This window comes from Bombus vancouverensis, chromosome 12 (assembly GCF_051014615.1).
Source record: "Bombus vancouverensis nearcticus chromosome 12, iyBomVanc1_principal, whole genome shotgun sequence".
Lineage (NCBI taxonomy): Eukaryota > Metazoa > Arthropoda > Insecta > Hymenoptera > Apidae > Bombus > Bombus vancouverensis.
In genome coordinates this window covers 9598908-9618287 of record NC_134922.1, presented here as the reverse complement: position 1 = coordinate 9618287, position 19380 = coordinate 9598908, and the positions used below count along the sequence as shown (strand labels likewise).

Below are 19380 nucleotides of genomic sequence, written 5' to 3'. Positions count from 1 at the left end.
ACTGCAATTAATCGTTATATGATCAACGCGATAAAAAAAGATTCAAACAGGCTTGATCCCTCGTTCGTTCTGCATTTACTCAACTGTATTTTCCTTTCCATCATATTTGAATTTTATTTTCAGTTAGATACACAGTAGCCATTAATTGTACAAACGAGGAGGAATTTGAGATATAGACATCGCTTAAGAGTACAAGAGAGAGGGGAAAAGAGATTGAAGGTAACTGTAACGAGGACGAAATAACACGGATGATAGCGTATCGTGATAATCTCTCTCGATCATCGTTGTTTTCGCGTAAACTGAAGAAAGTGTTACTTACATATGTATTGCGTTAGAAAGTTCGAAAAGAGAGTGTAGGCTGTCAATTCGTTATAGAGCAGGATTTTATCATAACAAATGTTTCACTAGCAATATTATTATTAAACTCGCTACAAATCGAATTTATATTATACGCATTGAACGGAATTTTCCATTTTACAGTCAAACATAATAGCCATCCACGAATTGCGAATGAAAATTGCATCTTCTCCAATAGAATTTATCCTACCAATGACGTCAATCAGTGGAGATAAACCAGAGAAAATACAAAATATAGTAAATAATTATTTTTCAATGTTATTATATTTTCATAATTATCATTACCAATATGTATATCTAACACGAAATACTAATCAAATCTCTTTAACTGAATAGGATATATGCATCTGGTGCATATTTACGTGTCGGTATCTTGTCTACGGGATTCGAGATATCTACAAGGGAAATTTGGTACGCAGAAGATGCATAAAGTTGATTGGCGCACGCGTCTCGCGTTCAAGCTTGTTTTCTACGTGCTACCGTGCACACTAACCAACACTAACCAGTGGGTCAAACGTTCTGCATGACACATAGCCTACTGCTCGCCCAAGTTCGCGTCGAAACAACGATACGTGGAGTTCTGCGTGAAACGATGCACACATGCTCGCACCACGTGCCTGTCACGTGCTCGACGCGAGAGGTATGTCACGTGAATGGTCCGTACCCGCAAACAAAGACAATAAAATCGTATTAGCGCCGTCATACAAACCAACTGTGTAGAAAGCCAATGCAATCGTCTAGAACTTTCATCGAGTCTACTTGTAGAAGATCGTTGCATAGTTATCGCGAGGCATCTTGTACGTCTGAAAATACATACTGTCCGTGATCTTGAATATCTTCTTTCATCTTGCATACCGTAATCTGCAATCAAACATCTACAACTTTGACATAACATAATGAATCGTACTTTCCCCCTGTGTCGTTATTTCATTTTTTAATTAAAAATAGTCGCTTGCGCGTACTAAGACACGCGCAATAATTTTAATTTTATGCGCTCTGTAAATGTGTAGGTCAAGGTTAAGATGATGATAATGGAATATCGACATTTTTACGTGTCAACGATTCGACTCATTTGGCTAGTTTACCTACCTCATATACAGTATATTTGAAAACAAAAAATGATACATATCGTGTAAAATTGATACTTTATGTTTAGTTATGAACAAATGATTCTGGTATGATTCGAACGATATATTGTTCGAGAATATTTTATTTGAAATCATCAATTTTCTTGGTTGTCAAACGATTTACGTAATACTCACTACCGTCGTGCTATAATTCTTTTAAACACATTTTAACCACATCTTCTCGTACAGATGCACGGTAACGTATTTAACTGATTACGCAATCTAACTCCCAGTGCTGTTGACTTTATCGATCAACACTTCCACGTGCAGTGGGCACGTAACAAATGTAATAATCCATTTTTCACTTTTACAGGAAATAAGCGGCCTATCCTGAACGATCACCGAATTATCGAAGGTACGAAAAACTGTAAAGAAGTATTACTACATTAACCAGGTAACATGATATCTAATTAAATGCAAAAGATTGAAGGATGGAATTATTAGAAAAGGTTTGGGTTAAGATGCTCCAATTAAAACATATTCGTCAACCACTCTGAAACCGTCAACTCCTAGACTTTGTCGAGGCAGATCACAACTTCTTAAAAATAATTTTATCGAAACCGCATGCTCCAAGGATATTTTAATCGAGTGTATTATTTGCTCGGTATGCCATCTGCAATTGTTTCGAACGCCATATGTCATAAAGTCGCTAAAAGAGACATTCAATAAAAGATAGACTTTCCGTAGGAAATAGCAGTCGTCTGCCATCTGTCAACGAAAATAATGAGTGCTAACTTTATTTTTAAATCACATAACGTTGTTACAAGAATGAACGTGAGAATTTGCGATTACGTGTCAAACTAATTTGCCTTGTTCAAATCTGGATGAGTAGAGATCGAAGAAAATAAACAACAGATGTTAATCGATAAATATTACTTAACTTACTTAACTTCTCGCGAGCACGATGCATATCTATTTTAAGTTACATTTTGAAATAATTCGTTATATGAACTTGTTCTTGATGTTTACCTCCTCCGATAAAGAGCAAATCGTTACATATTCAGCTCACTGCGTGTTTATTGAGACATGTTGCGCCGATAAAAGCTATTATTACCATTCCGCTGTTTTTGTAGAAGTATTTATCAAATATATAAAAATTTGTCATTCCCACAATGACATTTATCACTTTTTGAAAATTATGACACAAATAAGCGGTTCGTGATATATTTTGTACTGTATTTTTACTGAAACACTTTTTAACGAAAACATTTATGCAACGATTAGATATGATGCTTCATATTTTATACGATCATTTTAAATGCTAAGGATAAATCCTAGTGCAAAGTGCAAGGTTAATATTTGAATTGCAAGTTATGAAAATTAGAAATATTTCACAGTCTCTTGTGTCCAATTCCGTATAACGTAAAAAGAGAAAAACATTACCATTTGTATCGCTATAATAATAATTATAAAGAGTGTATCTCGAAATTCTCACGCATTGTTCAACATCCTAATCTACACCCATGACGCATGAGCAATTCTATGGAAGCAGATCATGTGACAAGACTTTTCTGCATGATTCATTGCCTCCTGTTCGTTGAAAAAGTTCTCGAGAACGACCGCCGTTACAAATACCGTTAAAGACACATTTGAAACGATATTGTCTGATGCAATGATCGAGAAAAACCTAATTTCACATAGGTAATAAAAGAAGAAGATGTTACATGGACGATAACGCTGTTTTATTTATGGTGTTGAATATTTCTGGTTGAAACAATTAGAAGAAATATGTTTAAACTACTATGTTAATAATGTTCGATTATTTCCAAAACTAGACATTGGCAAACATTATTAACATGAGAATCGGCAACAAGTGATAGAACAATCTTACCCTCCTTTCAGAGACGCCATAATAATCAGGTGTTTCGTTACATAAACACAAAGTAATTTACAACTTAGTTCAATACTAATACTTTAGTAGCAATAGCGATAACGCTGTCTCGAGTTTCCTATAATCTGAGAATCTTAGATCTAGGAAGGTTCAAAATCGTGTTTACTTGAAATCTGAATAACTTTCCATTTCATAGAGATTTTACTTCTACTTGGATCTTTATGGCGTTTGTATGTTGCGCGTTTTATTACTGAACCTTTTTTTTCTAACGTCTTCGTTACATTTATGTTATAATCTTTCCCTTCTTGGTGCTTTTGTGCTGATCTTTCCATTGCTTTCTTCGCTTTGCTTGCACAGTTCTATCTTTTTGTTATTCAAATTTGTCGTATTCCTTTCGCATTCCTCTTGTCGTTAAAATCCCTCGGTTGAGGAATATTCTTATTGTCAGTAAAATATAGACGCTTTTCCAAGCCCCGATTTTATTGCAGTAATATGAATTGCAGGGAGACATGTATTGTCAAACAAAAGCCGTTATATGTTTTATTTTATACGTATTTACATATATATTATTTTTATTGCACTAGAGCCACTAGATAACCTACAGTCCGCAACGATTTTAAAAGAAAATGGCTTAATGGTCATGAATTTAACTACGGACAAGTACTACAGATAATCCAGGTAGCTCTTAGTGTAGAGCAGCTTCGGGCATTAGTAACTATACAAACAATGGGAGGCATCTAAATTCCCTAATGTTAAGAAAACAATTAAACGAACCCTTTGCAACAAAAATCAAAATCGTAGCTAAAATCTCTAATTTCTCGTTTTCCATTTTTCCATAAATTACTTGCATTAACTTTTTAATAAAAGAAATAAAAGATAATTTGTGCGGAGAATCTTGCTTCTAGGAAAACTCATACAGCAAAATTCTATCGATAGAAATAGATCACTTTCACGAGTCAAGAAGGAGAAAATCTCTTCCACAAAAAGAATATCTATCACTATTCGTTCCATCGTTGCGAATAGTACGTTCACAGAAATTCTATAGTGCAAAGATTTATCATTTTAGAAATTTATCCTTATTAAAATCAGTATTTACTAGAATTCGTTATTAAATTTCCTCGGAAATTTAGATTTCCACATAATCATTACTTGTCTGAAAACGTATTTATTTAGCCCTTAGCTACGCATATTATAAGCTATCTATAATATGATGTTGTTGGTCATTCTAGCGTTATCACGAATACGTCCGGGAGCGAAGAAAGCAAGAACATCCGCTACAGTGACATCACTCGCGATATCCATATTCCTCGCTGTGTTCGATAACCATATTTGTATCAAACTACTTTTTATGCGACTTTTAAAAGCACGTCGGGCCGTCATGAGAACTCGCCGGAGATCAAGCATTTCTACTGATGTCGCTTCTATTGGTCTTGGAAGCCTCGGACAATTTCTGTCTATGTACGCGATGGCTGTGAAAATATAAACAAGAGTTATCAGGCCTGAACTCGTTAATTAACTCCGTCAGCATAATAGTTTATATAAAAACTATATTGCCTGGAGCGATTGCGCATTTAGTTAATACAAATTCTAATTGAAGGCAAAGTTCGTAGAAGATATAGAACTAAACCTTCAATTAATTAAATGCTCCTTCGTGTGCCGTTCAATTCTCTGTTGTTTTTCTCGTGCTATTAACTCTATTGCGTTTCCTTTGACATCTCGTTACTCATAGCCACTTGTAAACCCTTTTATTTTAATGCGAGCGATTGCTGTTTCTTTAATCATTCAGAGATACAATATAGATTTTTATCTTTGATTTTGTAGGTTTTGTTCTTGAACCATTGAGAGTCGGAATGAATGAAATGTTGAGAATTTACGAGAATTGTCGGCTAACTGCGCCTAATACGCATATAGTAATTGCCTCTATAAACTCGTATAACGCATAACATCGTACACTTAAAATACCTATGCTAATAAATAAATAAGAATTTTTCTAATATTAGAATTTTGCTACCTATCAGCTATTGTTCGCTTTTATCCTTTTTTTCCACGTGGAATTTCCTCGTGCTTTATCTTCCACTTGTTTATTGATTTTAGATCTATCCTACAATCAATAAAAATATCATCATTTATCAATTTTAAATATCCATTCCTTTTGCTGCTAAGTTTCTTCTTCTTTAAGGAAACTTATAAGAAAATTCCAGTTATATCTATTCGAAGAGTCGTATTCCAATTGCCAACCGAACATTAATCGACGTAACTATCATTTAATTCATGTCCTAGAGCTCTTTACAAGCTTCATTTGACTTTGAAATATAACGAAAGACAAATGCTAAATACACAATTTTCATGATTTTAAGTTTCTAACCAACCTGTTTTTCTTTCAAAATTTCATCTCTCTATATGTGGAATGATTACTATCAATTTAATCCTCGAGTCGTGTTTTGAAACTGTCTCCTATTCTCAGCAATGTTTCAAGTTGCCTCAAATCCGTTTGGTCAATATTTAAAGATAGATCTAACAAACTTCGTCACGTAATCGACGAACAAATAATAGAATTTGTCTCTATCAATCATATTATCATATTATTTTCAGAAGGTTGTGAAGCGCGTGACTCATTCACGAGAGTAACTTATCAAATTTTATCGGATCTCGTGACTCGCGTTCAACACTGTCCAGAGAGTGAAATGGTTCCCGCCCATGTCCACCGTAGAACCACTACTTATACTTGAAATTACATATATACATGTGTACTTGCTCGGTACACGTGATGATAGTAACAGAAGAGTATCATTGCCTGTTACGTAATCGATTGTCAATCTTAGAAAGTAATACGAGGAAAATTAAAGTAAGACCCAATTGTTAGAATTTTTATAGCTAATATCAGAAGCCAGTCTGTATTCTTATAACACGATTATTTTGTCACCGATTCCGAACAAATTCTTTGGTAAAGTCGAAAAGATATTACCGTTACATTGGTTAAACATCAATTTGCTAGAAGATTGTGTCAGAATATGCATATTTTTCTCGTGATAATTCCATTCCTGTAACAAGATGTACTGTTTATTTGATTAGGATTGATGTAACGGACAATCAGTCTTCGTAATGCAGTAAGAGGTTTTCCGTAATTTTCCAAAGCCTAAGCATGTGATTAAGTTCTAGAAATCCTCGTGTAATCCTCGTGACAAGTAATCGATTCGTGAGAATCAGTAGATAGCGCATACGAGTCAGCCAGGCGACTCGTTATTATCCTCTGATTTGATTATTCAATTAAACAGTAACCGTGATCGATCCAATGGAGCCGACGATTGATCTCTTAGCACGCGCGCCACACATGAACTCTTGATTTATCGATCTCGATGTACCACAGATAGTTGACCTATTTCTTCGGAACACAACAATTTACCTATTATTACCTAATCTAATTTTTGCTCAAAGAAAAGAGATTTTCCTTCCGTGTTGTTTCTATTGCTTCGCTTTAAAGATCAAAAGTAAACTTTTAAGAAAAAAATTTGACATTGATATAGGAATTTAATCTATTAATAAGATCCTATAGAAATGTTTAGAAACTTATTGATAATTTGAAGAATAAACAAAAGGGGTAATATATTGAGAACTATATTTACAATTTTATATAATTGGGATTTTTATTTCACCGTTAATACGGATTAAAATTGAATATTTCTGTCTCGCATAACAAAGACTATACGCAGCTAGGTTGGCAAACTAATAAAATCTTTGAACATTTCCTGTTTGCTTGGTCATCATTCTTATGTCAATTGAAAGTAACCAGTGAAACTTAACGTGACAGTAATGAAAACGAGTTAATAAAAAGTTCAAAGTCACGTTGCTCGGGTAAACTCCATCAGTGAAGTTCGCGATACACGTATGTGAAAATGAATTCAGGTCGATCGATCGAAGACCAATTCGAACTCGATCTCATTTTCGATGCGATATTACATAATTTATAAGCTTGGCGGAATCGTAAATCAAGAAACAATCGATCAATTGCGTCGATTTCATCAATGTTTCAGTGTTTCTCCAGCTGTTGGGAACCTGTCCAATTAGTATCCCCAATAATTTGTTTCTTGAAGTCAGGACCTCTACACTTTTAGTCCTTCTCTTCCGTGATATCCGAGTTATTTGCATAAATTTCTCGTTTTTTCTAGATATAATTTCATGCAAATAAATATCTGCATGTGCAAAAACAGAATGTTGCAGAGTTAGCTGAATATGTACATACATATGTTTTAATTATTCATTCTTTAAGCGTTCTGTGTAAATATCACATCTTCGGTGAGATATACGTATATATTTGCCAGAAAGTAAATGGAAAATCGCAAGTATAAGACTTAAAGAAGTAATATTAATTTGAAGTATGTGTCTGGAATAATTTGCAAATTGAATTTCTTACTATGTAATGTCAAGGTTCCTGCATCTTTAATTGAATAATTATGCAATCAAGACGATTAATATAGATAAATCCATAGATATTGCTCATCTATACTTCTCAGTATTTTAATTTAAAAAAAAAAAGAGAAAATCCAAAAGCAGAATTTCCAAAACCAGAATTAAAATTTAAAAGATAGTCTAATTATCATTATCTAAAATTCAACCATTCGACGTAGATTCTTTTTAACGATGAAATTTCTATTTTCTTTATGAAAAATTTCACTAAGGGAAATATCTTTTTTTTCGAGAAAAACTTTGTTTGCTTGGTGAAGAAGCAGCGACTACGCATCGATACGGTTGATGTATTTTCTCCGATCATTTGTTTCTTTTAGAATTATGCAAGTAACTTAGAAGGACATAGACGTCGTGCATCGTTGCAGAACACGAACGATTGTGCAACATGCTTTAATCTGACCGAGGTGTCTGAATATTAATTCCACATGATCTCATATTATCTTCATTCGATGCAAAAGGTGTCGCAACGAGAGTCAAATAAGAAGCATCGCTGCCGTCCGTTCAGGAATTCATCCTATTGACGCGTTTTTTTCCGCTTGGTACACAAATAAGTGCAAGATCAGTGTGAAAATCCGCCAGACATTGTCGCAGGTAAATTAATTTCCAAATTCCTCCAAATTTTGTCGTGTCTTGCGTCTTGTTTCATTCTTCAAATGAAATTTTCAAGTGTTTACGACAGAAGATCGATAATGATTTCGATTTCGATGAATAGTGATACTTCTTTCAACTTTACTAAAAATTAGTTGTTTACAAATCTTCTTACATAAAAAGGGCGGTCGTTTTCAAGATTGCAAGTGACCTCTTGCCGGAGAATAAGAAAATTAATTCAATGAAACGCGAGAGAAACCAGAAATATTGCTACGATTCCATGGCAAGAATTTCGATTAAATTTACGTAAAAAATATGTAATCTGTTTCCGACAATAGTGCGTTATCGACATCGTCGATAAGAGCGCATTTATGATCCAATAACAGTACCGACTTGTCACAGTGGAAAAGTTGTTGAATGCTTAGAAAATTCATAGCGTGTAGAAAGATACATTTTTGTATAGAAAATTTTATTTAAAAAATGATTTTTAATTCTAATGGAATATTATTTCGACGTGAATTATCCACGATTTCGTAGGATCGCCGAAGATCAACGAAAAGGGTAGATAGATGGATCATTTTCTCGCACTGTCTAACGTGCCTAGTTAAACGAAGACGTTACTCCCGGCATGAAAATAAGCGAAATTAAATAAAACAAGACAGAAAAGACGTAAGAGGCACATGACTGCAGCTTGATATGAGAAAACTCGTGACAGCAGGCTCGATAACCCACCGAGAATAATTTAATCGACCGCAACAACCGACAAACGTGTTCAGTCCTTCGTCAACATGCCCAGGAACCGGAATTACGAGACATTTACAGACGAGTGTATGTCTCTCAGCGAGTAAGTACTTACTCTATGAGAACATTCTTTCACCGATGCATTTTTGAAAGGTAAAAAGATCAGATAAATTCGAGGTTGACCGTGTGCTCTTTTCAATCGATGATTTAACTGGTTCGTTCGGCCATTCTCCATGTCCACTAGGTGAATCGATCGGTAATATGGTGGGTAATTGTCTAATTATGGTTCTAGCTTGAAAAAAGCCTATTGGGAACATTTAAAGACCGGTGGGAATGCTTTCACGTAAAATTCGTCACGATCACGAATATTTTCCTTCTCTGGAATACTCATTTTAATTAGAGGGGAGAAGGTCTAAATTAATCGTGCTTAGTGTAACTTCTTGTGTGATTAACCTTTCGCGGCTTAATTATCTCGAGTGTTGTGAGAATTTTTATTGATGATTTATGTAGTAATTCCATGGATTAAAAATTGAGAAAGTAGATATCATTTTTGTGTCAAGAGGAAATCGATGCAGTTTCGTTATCAGGCTTCTGGTATCTTGAATTATCTTCAGTAAAATCGTGGCTTAAAGGACTTGTTTGAAAGATATGAATGAAGACACGCGCTGAGCTTCAGATTATAAATGCATAGCTAGAATATAGAGTATATATAAAGCTATCTTCGATAAAGAATTATATAAAAGCCTGATTATTTGTCTATTGGTAAAAGCGTCATGCTCTATGATTACAGTATTTGTATGAGATGAACTATTCGTCTAGCTTATCTCTATGTACGACCATGTTTTGTAGTATGTTTTAGTGTATGTACGATTCGTCATCGTACGAAAATAAACCAAAATATAGACGATATAAAATTAGAAGAAAACTTAAAATACAAGAGAAGTGAATACAATATCATTACGAAAATTTTCTGTTCTTACGACACGACGTGCAGACATGATGCAGACGAGTAAGAATATATTTCTCTAGACCATCATGTTTGCGATAAAATAACAAGTTAGTTTTTAATGTTGTTTGATATCTAAATATTGTTCCTCGGGATTTTATGAAAAGATTTTATCTCTTGATGAGAGCAACTTTACGAAAACGTGCCAAAAAAGAATTTCTGCTTATCCGTTATCTCATTTTGCACATTTAGCTCCATACGGAGGAGACATCAATATCTTAATTCACAAACAACCATCGTGACAAATTCAGTCACGAGTTCTAGAAGCGACGAGCGATACGGCCCTATTTTTCTCAGATAAACAAATGATCAAATCCTCGCGATTGTTCTTATCGATACGAATGTAGATTGCGCTTTACAGAGTATACTTTCGATTCGGAAAGAAATCAGAATTTAACATGTCCTTTTTTTCTCATCTGACAGACCGGTTAGTAATATTTTATTTTTACACTCGGTCAATATGAACATGTTGTTTGTGGTAAATTGAAATTCCATATCCAATTTCCATATTATTATTAGCAAGTAATGCCTGGAAATACAATCGGAATAACAGTGGTAGAATTAGCATTCGTTCAAGTGATTTTTAGCAATTTTTTTTATCAAGTATATCTTTCTAGAATTTTTAACATACTATTTACAACTCTTGCAATATTTTTTACAATTTTTCAGAATATCTTGCCTCAAAATTTGTAGCACACTGCTTAATTCTGTTTAATAGCTTTTGATTGGTATATCAATAAAAGTATTTTTTTTTTTAGCGAATTTTCTTCATTGATGTGATAAATTGGATCGAGTTTCATTTTTTCAAGAAATTTTCGCGAGCACGCGGCAGCTCGAAGGACGCATGTGCGCGCGGACAAAATTCGCGCGTCTTTCTACTGCGCAAGTCAGCGGGAACTCGACCAACCAAAAGGTCGGTCGCTTCTGCTTATATAAAGCTTTACCGGCAGTTGTCGTGAGTACATTCGCTTTGCGCGCGTCGTCCAAGAAGGGATGAATAAAAGTAATTTCTTTTTCGTTCCTGCTGTTTCTACACAAGTGTTTTCCTGTTTCTACTCCTCGTGATTTCCTCTTTCTTTTTTCTTGTTTGCTTGATTACGATTTTCACTAACAAAATTTCCTACCGCAAGAAGAAATCAACGTCAAAGAAAGAAGAAAAGCAGAAACAATCACGACCGTCAATGTTCATATATTGTCCATGGAAAACGATACAAGTGGGATTCTACGAGATAGGGCGAATAATTGGCGTATCAAGAATTTCTTGAGAGAACGAAAACTATTCCGGAAAACGCTACGTGATTTCGTGATACTTCGTTAGAGGTGACGAAATTTAACTAGTTTAGACAGAGAAACAAAAGAGGAAACAAAGACGGGAAGAAAACAAAAGGAGGAAGAGAGAAAAGAAAGGAGGAAAAACAATGCGCGAATTTCCTCTCATAACGAGCATATCATTGTGATTAATAGACTGTGATATATAACTTGTACATATTTTATTTTACTTTAAAATCGTTCCGTTTGAGGCAAACGACAACTGAAGATCAATATGACGAACACCATGGCAGAGTAAGTGTATACATAATATATAAGTACATGTACGCGTTTGTGCCATGTTTGTTTTACATCTTTTACTTGCACAATGTCCTGGTCCTAATTATGTATATCACTAAATCTACTTTAGATAATTATAATTTGCTTTCCCCACTAACTTTCAAAAGAGCCGAATTTTTCAGTTAATTTTCCAATAATAATTACTAAACTACGAAGATTTATTCAAATCCTCTCTCTCTCGTGAACAGAGTTAAAAGGACAAACGTTAAATATTCTATTTGATCTCTTAAATACTATAGTACTTTGGATATTTTTGCGTATTAGATGCATTCTATAACCTTTCGTACATTGAAATTTCCCATAGCACGTAAACATGTTGACTAAGCTATTCTAGTTGTAAATTCCTTTGAGCTTGGCACTGTTTATCGTAACGCGTATATTTCGTTTTTCTCTTCAATGATTTAGTATAATTTTCATCAGAATCTTACAGTTGGAAGTTAGCCTGACTTTCTCACTGTTTATCGTAATTGACTGATTGTAACGTGACGCACGTTTTTCTTTCTCTCGCGCGATTCGTTGTAATTTTTACAGATACTTTCTTAATCTCAACAAAATATTATTTATAAGTATAATTTATCAAATATGTTCAACCGCCGTTCTTGTCGGATATTCTAGAAAATTAGTTAAATTAACGACTCGCCGTAAAGGATAAGCGATAAAAGATAATAACGAGCACGTGAGCACAATTGAACCACATTTTATTTTCTTCGTAATTCTGCTACTTTTTTTAATCCGTCTCCATTAGTCATCAATTATTGACGAGCGATGAAAGCCATTCAAATTAAGCTCTCGAGCACGCGACGTTCACGTCCATTTTCGGTTGTGATAACAATAATTAATCACAGTCGATAATTTTCTAGGTGAAGGATCTTTCTATTCGACACGCTACGAACAAATAACGATTGAGGCTGTTTACCGCGACTTAACATAATTACCCTATTAATATGCATCGTTAAGTAGTGGTATTGATGATCATATAACAATTAAAGTTCGATGTTTCGCGCGCATCGTGGGTATATTACAATTATTTTCAAACAATACTTATTTCTCTGTGAAATATTTTCTACGGATAATCTGAGCGAACTAGAGTTCATAATTAATATTAAAACCATCAATTTGTAATTTCTCATAGTAATTTTAGAGATAAAGGGTGATTTATTTTGGAGAAAGCCTAGAATTTTGATGAATGAAGCCTTATAGGTACATTTGCCGCACAATTTGACTTCTTCGGTGCTTTGTTCAAATTTTACACCTTAGTTGTAGCGAACAAAGCAACGTTTCTAATCCATTCGACTCGTCTAGTTTCGTAAGTCATAAACGTTAATTCCTGTATACTTCGATATAGAATAGAACTCGTGGTACTCCCGAGTATTTTCTGGAATTTTGTTTGCAACAATACGACCATGTTCAATAGAGAGTTTTAAGAAGGTATTTAACGACAATGTTCGACAGGTTGATTGATAGACCTCGATTGTCAAATCTCGGTTTTGATGTATCAGTATTAATATATTCTTCTTGCATTTTCGATAATCCATCATCATCGCAATCATCGATATATAACAATGTCGTCTGTGTGATCGCGTGGTAGTAGTAGTAGTAGTAATAGTAGTAGTAGTAATAGTAGTAGTAATAGTAGTAGTAATAGTAGTAGTAGTAGTAGGCAATACAATCTCGTTTGCATCACTAAACGTTGCGGATGAGAAGCAATCGTTGACTAATCGTAATCGTGTGTACTAGGTGTTCGATTAATTCACTTCTTCCCGTAACAAATTGAATTTCCGCCGTTCAATTTTCCGCGGCGTTGGTCCCTATTGTTTTCCGTTGTCGAACACATGATGTAAGTGATCTATTAATATATACCGACCAAAACACGATTGTGTTCAGAGTACACACTCTACACTTGAACCCTTTCATGTAACGCGTGGACAGAAATAATTCCGTCCGAGTGTGCCAAAATTTGTGAGTCTCTCCCGGCTGAGTGTACGCGATAGATAGCGAGGACAAGGCGGAGAGCAGCGTTTTAAACTTGATGTATAAATTTAATATTTGCCTTCGAAAGCTTCCACGAGCAAACACGTGCATTTTATTGTTCTCTTTTTCCTCGAAAAAATATGTAGGCCGGCAAATAAAAATCAAGGCCGGGTTTAAAAGATCGTCGATGAATTCAAACACTCTTTTTGACTGTGTTTCTTTTAGTAAACATACTACATATACGACTATTTTCTGATTCGAAGAGTATCAGAATACATACAATACAAGTGAAGGATATCTAATCGTGAAAAACTATTTTATATTGTTTGTATCGTTTTATACACTTTTGATATCCGTCAGCGTTTCCGCGCACGAATAAACAAAGATCGGATCTGTATTATACAAGTATGTAGAAACGAAGCCGTGATTATACACGAGTACATTGCAAACATTGCATCCAGCTGTGTTTTATTAATAACAAATCTGCATGTGAAAGCAATCTCACCAGTGATATTTATCATTACCGTGCGCTTATCGTTGCACCATTCGCGTTGCTCGCGTCACGTTAAGTATGTTCTCCGCTTGTTCCCAACGGGCGTACAAATGTACACGATCTTTAAAGCAATTTGCATTACAAAACCGCGATAGAAAATGTAATGTAAAAATATGGAAAGTACGGATTAAGTAGCGAAATAATTACGCAATCGTCTTTTCACGCAATCTTACTTTGCCAAATGGAAAATCGCGTTGAATAATTTTCAATACTTGTGTGACATCAGACTGCAGATTTTTATCGGAAGTACAGAAAATATGCATAATATGGAAAAATATGTAAAATATCGAAAATATAATAGGTTTGGTTTGTTAAATTTTATTCATAAAGATATAAATCTGCATAAAAATTGGCAGCCTGTTTATTATAATTTTCTATAAACAATACTTCTGCTTTCTATTAATTCTGAGCATAATGAAGTACCCACATATTTGACCAAAATATTTTTCCAATTCAAAACTGCCTATTTGTAATACGATCGGTTAATTTATTGTTACACTATCGTGCGTAAAGATAACCGAATATATATGTGCGTGCACTATAACAGAATATACAAGCATATGCCTATGCATACTCTTATCCGCGATAGCATTAATATAATTGCTAGCAGCTGTGGTCAGAAAAAAGTGCAATTTCAATCAACGACAAGAAAATGTTCGGTTTTAAAGTTTATGAAATTTTCAACTTCGTACGCGTTCTGCTTCTACGAGTATTTTCGAAGTTGAGCCGATTTAAAAAATCGCTTATCGATAACTCGTGTTAACGTTGGCTCGTAATCTGCTCTAAACAACCGCCTTACCGTCATCATCTTCGCTAATGTTCTAGAAATTGTCAAACAAAGAAGATACCACTGTGCCAGCGCGTGCTATTCGTAGCAACATATCACAAAGTTCTCTTTGTTAATTCCGTTATTCTGCCGATTTGATGGTCTTAATTACATTGACCTACTCCTTTAAGTTCGTTCACAGGCGACAGAAAATTTTCGCCATTAAATATTCACGTCAGCTATTTAGTCACTTGGAACTTTGTCAAGGCTATTATAATTGCATACGAGATTTGCTCTTTGTTAAATTACGAAGTACACGATGGTGTTCGTAGAAATAATTCATAAATCGATTTCTAGCTGCTAGCGAGATTTAGGTCGTGCTTTATTTCGGTAACGTAAAAGCAGTGCCAAATTTTCGAGTTATCTCGAGTGTTACTATTATGTATGTATTTTATACGCGATAACAAGGGTTCATTAATGCAGAAAAGATTAATTTTCAATGGATGCGTGTATACATGCGTCTTTTATTTTCTTCAAAAAGGTGATTCTCAAGTAAATACCGATATGCAGTTTCACATGTGACGCACGCTTTATCTGTATCGAGTAAAACTAATTATCTCTCAGCTCATGGATAAATAACTAAACTGGATACGTTGTGTTACATACAGAAAAGTATATATATCACTGCGTGTTTTACTTTAGATCGATCCAAATGTTTCCAAATGCAAATAAATTAAAACTATTTGTCTATTTCATTATATAAATTCATATCGTGTAGGTGATCTCATTTCACGGTAATATTTAACAAGGCGGATATTAATACAAAATGAATTATTTATTGCAGAAAAAATGGTGACATCCAAAACTCAGAAAAGTCATCGTTGGTGGAGTCAAAGATACTTCCAAAAATTCAGTCATCCAATCGTTTGGAAGATGTACAACCCATGCTAGCGACAAACAATGCAAGCAGTGATCCAGAAAATGGTCGTATTGTTAATGGGAGCGTTGTCAGGCAAGTTCTGGCAGCAGTAGTAGCACAACTTGGGACTATCAACACTGGTATGACCTTTGGTTTCTCTGCCATCGCTCTCCCGCAACTTCAAGAACCAAATAGCACCATTCCCATCGTCGAAGGTTCATCCGAGGAATCATGGATCGGTAAATTAATACCATTTAATTAAGATTCGTAAAATCGTATGATCATGGTTATGACAAACTATGCTTTCCCTACAGCTAGTATGTCTTCTATTGGAACTCCCATCGGATGTTTGATGTCTGGATACATGATGGATGTACTTGGAAGGAAACTATCTCTCATTATCACAGAGATTCCTGCACTACTTGGGTGGATATTAATTGCATTTGCAACTAATATTCATATGATATACGCTGGAAGATTCTTCGTAGGACTTGGATCGGGCATGGTTGGTGCTCCAGCTCGCGTCTACACGGGAGAAGTGACTCAACCCCATCTACGAGGAATGTTGACCGCTTTTGCAAGTATCGGGGTCAGCACCGGTGTTCTAATCGAGTATTTATTAGGAAGCGTACTTACGTGGAACATCTGTGCAGCTGTTAGTGGGATTTTACCTCTTGCCGCTTTACTGTTGATGTTTCTATTTCCTGAGACACCGTCGTATCTTATGTCTCGTAGTAGACCTGACAAAGCACGCGAAGCATTACAACAGTTTCGTGGTAGTACATGTAATATTAATCAAGAAATGGAGACACTTATCAATTTTTCAAATAAGAACAATATCAAGCGACTAACAGGATTTCGTGAGATAGTCAACGCTCTGTTAAAACCTAATGCTGTTAAACCATTTACTCTGTTATTTTTATACTTTTTAATATACCAGTGGTCAGGTACAAACGTTATAACTTTTTATGCCGTTGAAATTTTCCAAGATTCAGGGGCAACGTTAAACAAGTACTTAGCTGCAGTAATTCTCGGGATAGTTAGATTAGCATCGACCATTGTCGCTTGTATCTTATGTAAAAAATGTGGACGAAGACCTCTCACGATGGTTTCTTCCGTTGGTTGTGGACTTTCCATGATAGGATTAGGTGGATATATGTGGTTAAGAAACTACTGGATTACGAATAATTTTCAACTTATTGCTACTTGGTTTCCTGTTTTATGTATATTTTCATACACTATAACTTGCACTCTTGGTTTCCTTGTTATTCCTTGGGTAATGATAGGCGAAGTGTATCCAACACAAGTACGCGGTATTATCGGAGGTTTGACTACAATGGCAGCCCACTCTTTTATCTTTACAGTAGTTAAAACGTATCCGTTTTTGGCTAGCTCAATTACTCGGCACGGTACTTTCATTCTTTACGGTTGCATATCTTTATTCGGCACGATATACTTTTATCTGTGTCTTCCCGAAACTAAAGGTAAAACGCTTCAAGAAATAGAAGATTATTTTTCCGGAAGGAACGATGATTTAAGAACCGGAAGTATAGGTAGACATAAGCCAAAGATGTTAGAAGCGAAAAAGGGTCAGATATTGCCTTGAATTACTCGCACAGTCAACATTTTAATAGATATAAATTAACGAATCTGTCTTCCATTGAACAAACACAAAAGTTACATGGCTATGTTTTATTATTACTAATCAAGATTAATTCTTATATTATTATCAAAGAGTAGTTTTAATTTAAACAACAGAAAAATGGTATTATATATATATTCGTCTTGTAACAAGACATCGGAACTGGTAACGTGATCAAAAGACTTCAAAAATCAATGAAGATCTATTAAATCATATTAAGACTTCAATTATCGATATCCTGATATTTTATTTTTCGTTTTTAAGTAAGATAATTTTAATTTGCGACGATATCTATTTATTGATAAAATATTCAGGTAATTTAAATACTACATAACTTTTTTAATGAAATAGTAGTAATAAGATATATTTTTGTAAGAGTTATTGACAGGATCAAATCTACTCGTCAAAAAACGAACAGAGGGAAGAAAGGAGACAAAATATGTACATGCTTTACAGATGTTTTAATATGCGCACAAAATCCGAAAGGTGCTATTTATTGTTATAGTATTATAATATTTGTATATATGTGACAAGAAGGTAACATACAGTTAACAAACTATGTAAGAAACATTTGTAAACAAACATGGTGTGACAATGTACCCAAGTTCCAACAATGCAAACTATTCTATAAGTTAAATTAAACATTTTTAATATATTTATTGTGTAGTTTAGAGTCATATTCTACCTCTATGATCCTAATGTCACAAACGCTGTTCTGTCTCCCCAAAAAAATAATACACTCTTCAATTTTTAAACATTAAAAATTTATTTTGCATATCTGCATAGAGAATCAAAGTATATTATTTATTTCTATAGTGATAAACAATTATGTGTCCAATATATATATTTAATCAAGTGTTAAATGTGGTCTATTACGTTTTCTCATTCGTTTTTCTACTTTTTCTTTTATGAATTCTCTAATCATGTTTTCAGGCAATATTTCACCTCTAAATGTTTTCGGTAATATTTCTTTATCCAAAATTGCAAGTCTTTCTTCAACATATTTTTTAGGATCGAACATATGAGCTTCTTTAATTTGCGCAATTAATTCTGCTTGAAATACTTTTTCCTTTGCTGCATTACGATTTACTCTTATCTTCGCCCACACAAACTTCATTCTTTTACGCAGTTTCCTTCTTTTGTGTTTCTTCATCTTTTTTCTTCTAATTACTATTAAACGTACAGCTAATTTTTCTAACATATTTTCTGTTGTAGGAAGTTCAAAAGATGTATTTGTTAATGGTAAATCCTGCTTAGTAGGCTGTTTTATTAAAGGTTCTTCCATTGATGGTATATATCTTGATAATGGTATTTCATATATACTTTTTTTAGTAGTACTGTCTGGATTTCTAAAATCTATATCAAGTGTTTTTGGTATAAATCTAATATGCACGTTTGAAGGAGTTACAATTAATGCATTTTTAGAAAAATTAGAAAAATGCAAGGTATTATTGGATCCTTTTAACACATGGGAAGAGTAATATCTCGCGATGAAATTACCTAAAATAATCCATAGTTATGTTTTGTATTAGGTTATCTTCTCTGCAATATAAAATTGTATATAAAAATCATGTACTTTACATACTTTCTCCCTTTATTGTTATTTGTCGAAATGCTGCACACAATCTGCTAACAGCCATTGTAATTCTTTTTTACATATTTTTATAAACAGAAGCAAAATTAAAATATTAATATTGTATGTATCAAGCTGAGGTACTGACCGATCCAGAACATAACCTCATTTACTTTAAAAAAAATATGGTGGCGTACACGTATAGAAACTGTTACCCATATGGATAAAACAAAT

At 34.2% G+C, this 19380-nt stretch overlaps 2 protein-coding genes across 4 annotated transcripts; one reads left to right on the top strand and one right to left on the bottom strand.

Moving 5' to 3' along the window:
• Positions 1–736: 736 nt before the first annotated feature.
• On the top strand, positions 737–18228 carry LOC117155510 (facilitated trehalose transporter Tret1). Of its 3 annotated transcripts, XM_076623283.1 has the most exons (5): positions 8219–8370; positions 8905–9211; positions 10873–11677; positions 15857–16170; positions 16246–18228. In XM_076623283.1, the coding sequence occupies exons 3-5, from the start codon at positions 11658–11660 to the stop codon at positions 17535–17537; spliced, it is 1626 nt and encodes a 541-aa protein (XP_076479398.1). In that variant the 5' UTR covers positions 8219–8370; positions 8905–9211; positions 10873–11657; the 3' UTR covers positions 17538–18228. The 3 variants fall into 3 exon arrangements, with proteins under 3 accessions (XP_076479399.1, XP_076479398.1, XP_033187454.1); XM_076623284.1 differs by lacking the exons at positions 8219–8370; positions 8905–9211; positions 10873–11677 and adding exons at positions 737–997; positions 1798–1839; XM_033331563.2 differs by lacking the exon at positions 10873–11677.
• Positions 18016–19375, bottom strand: LOC117155517 (uncharacterized). The gene is made up of 2 exons (XM_033331574.2): positions 19159–19375; positions 18016–19073 (listed from the first exon to the last, which is right to left on the bottom strand). Exons 1-2 carry the CDS (start codon positions 19211–19213, stop codon positions 18421–18423), a joined length of 708 nt encoding a protein of 235 aa, XP_033187465.1. The 5' UTR covers positions 19214–19375; the 3' UTR covers positions 18016–18420.
• Between the last annotated feature and the right edge of the window lie 5 nt (positions 19376–19380).

What these genes read in the sequence shown, in the direction of transcription:
- LOC117155510 (XM_033331563.2), top strand. Translation starts at nt 9,156, where the DNA reads ATGCCCAGGAACCGGAATTACGAGACATTTACAGACGAGTGTATGTCT. An exon ending in GAGTGTATGTCTCTCAGCGA is followed by an intron (nt 9,212 to 15,856) that starts GTAAGTACTTAC and finishes TATTTATTGCAG; the next exon opens with AAAAAATGGTGACATCCAAA. An exon ending in ATCCGAGGAATCATGGATCG is followed by an intron (nt 16,171 to 16,245) that starts GTAAATTAATAC and finishes CTTTCCCTACAG; the next exon opens with CTAGTATGTCTTCTATTGGA.
- LOC117155517 (XM_033331574.2), bottom strand. Translation starts at nt 19,213, where the DNA reads ATGGCTGTTAGCAGATTGTGTGCAGCATTTCGACAAATAACAATAAAG. An exon ending in AATAACAATAAAGGGAGAAA is followed by an intron (nt 19,074 to 19,158) that starts GTATGTAAAGTA and finishes GGATTATTTTAG; the next exon opens with GTAATTTCATCGCGAGATAT.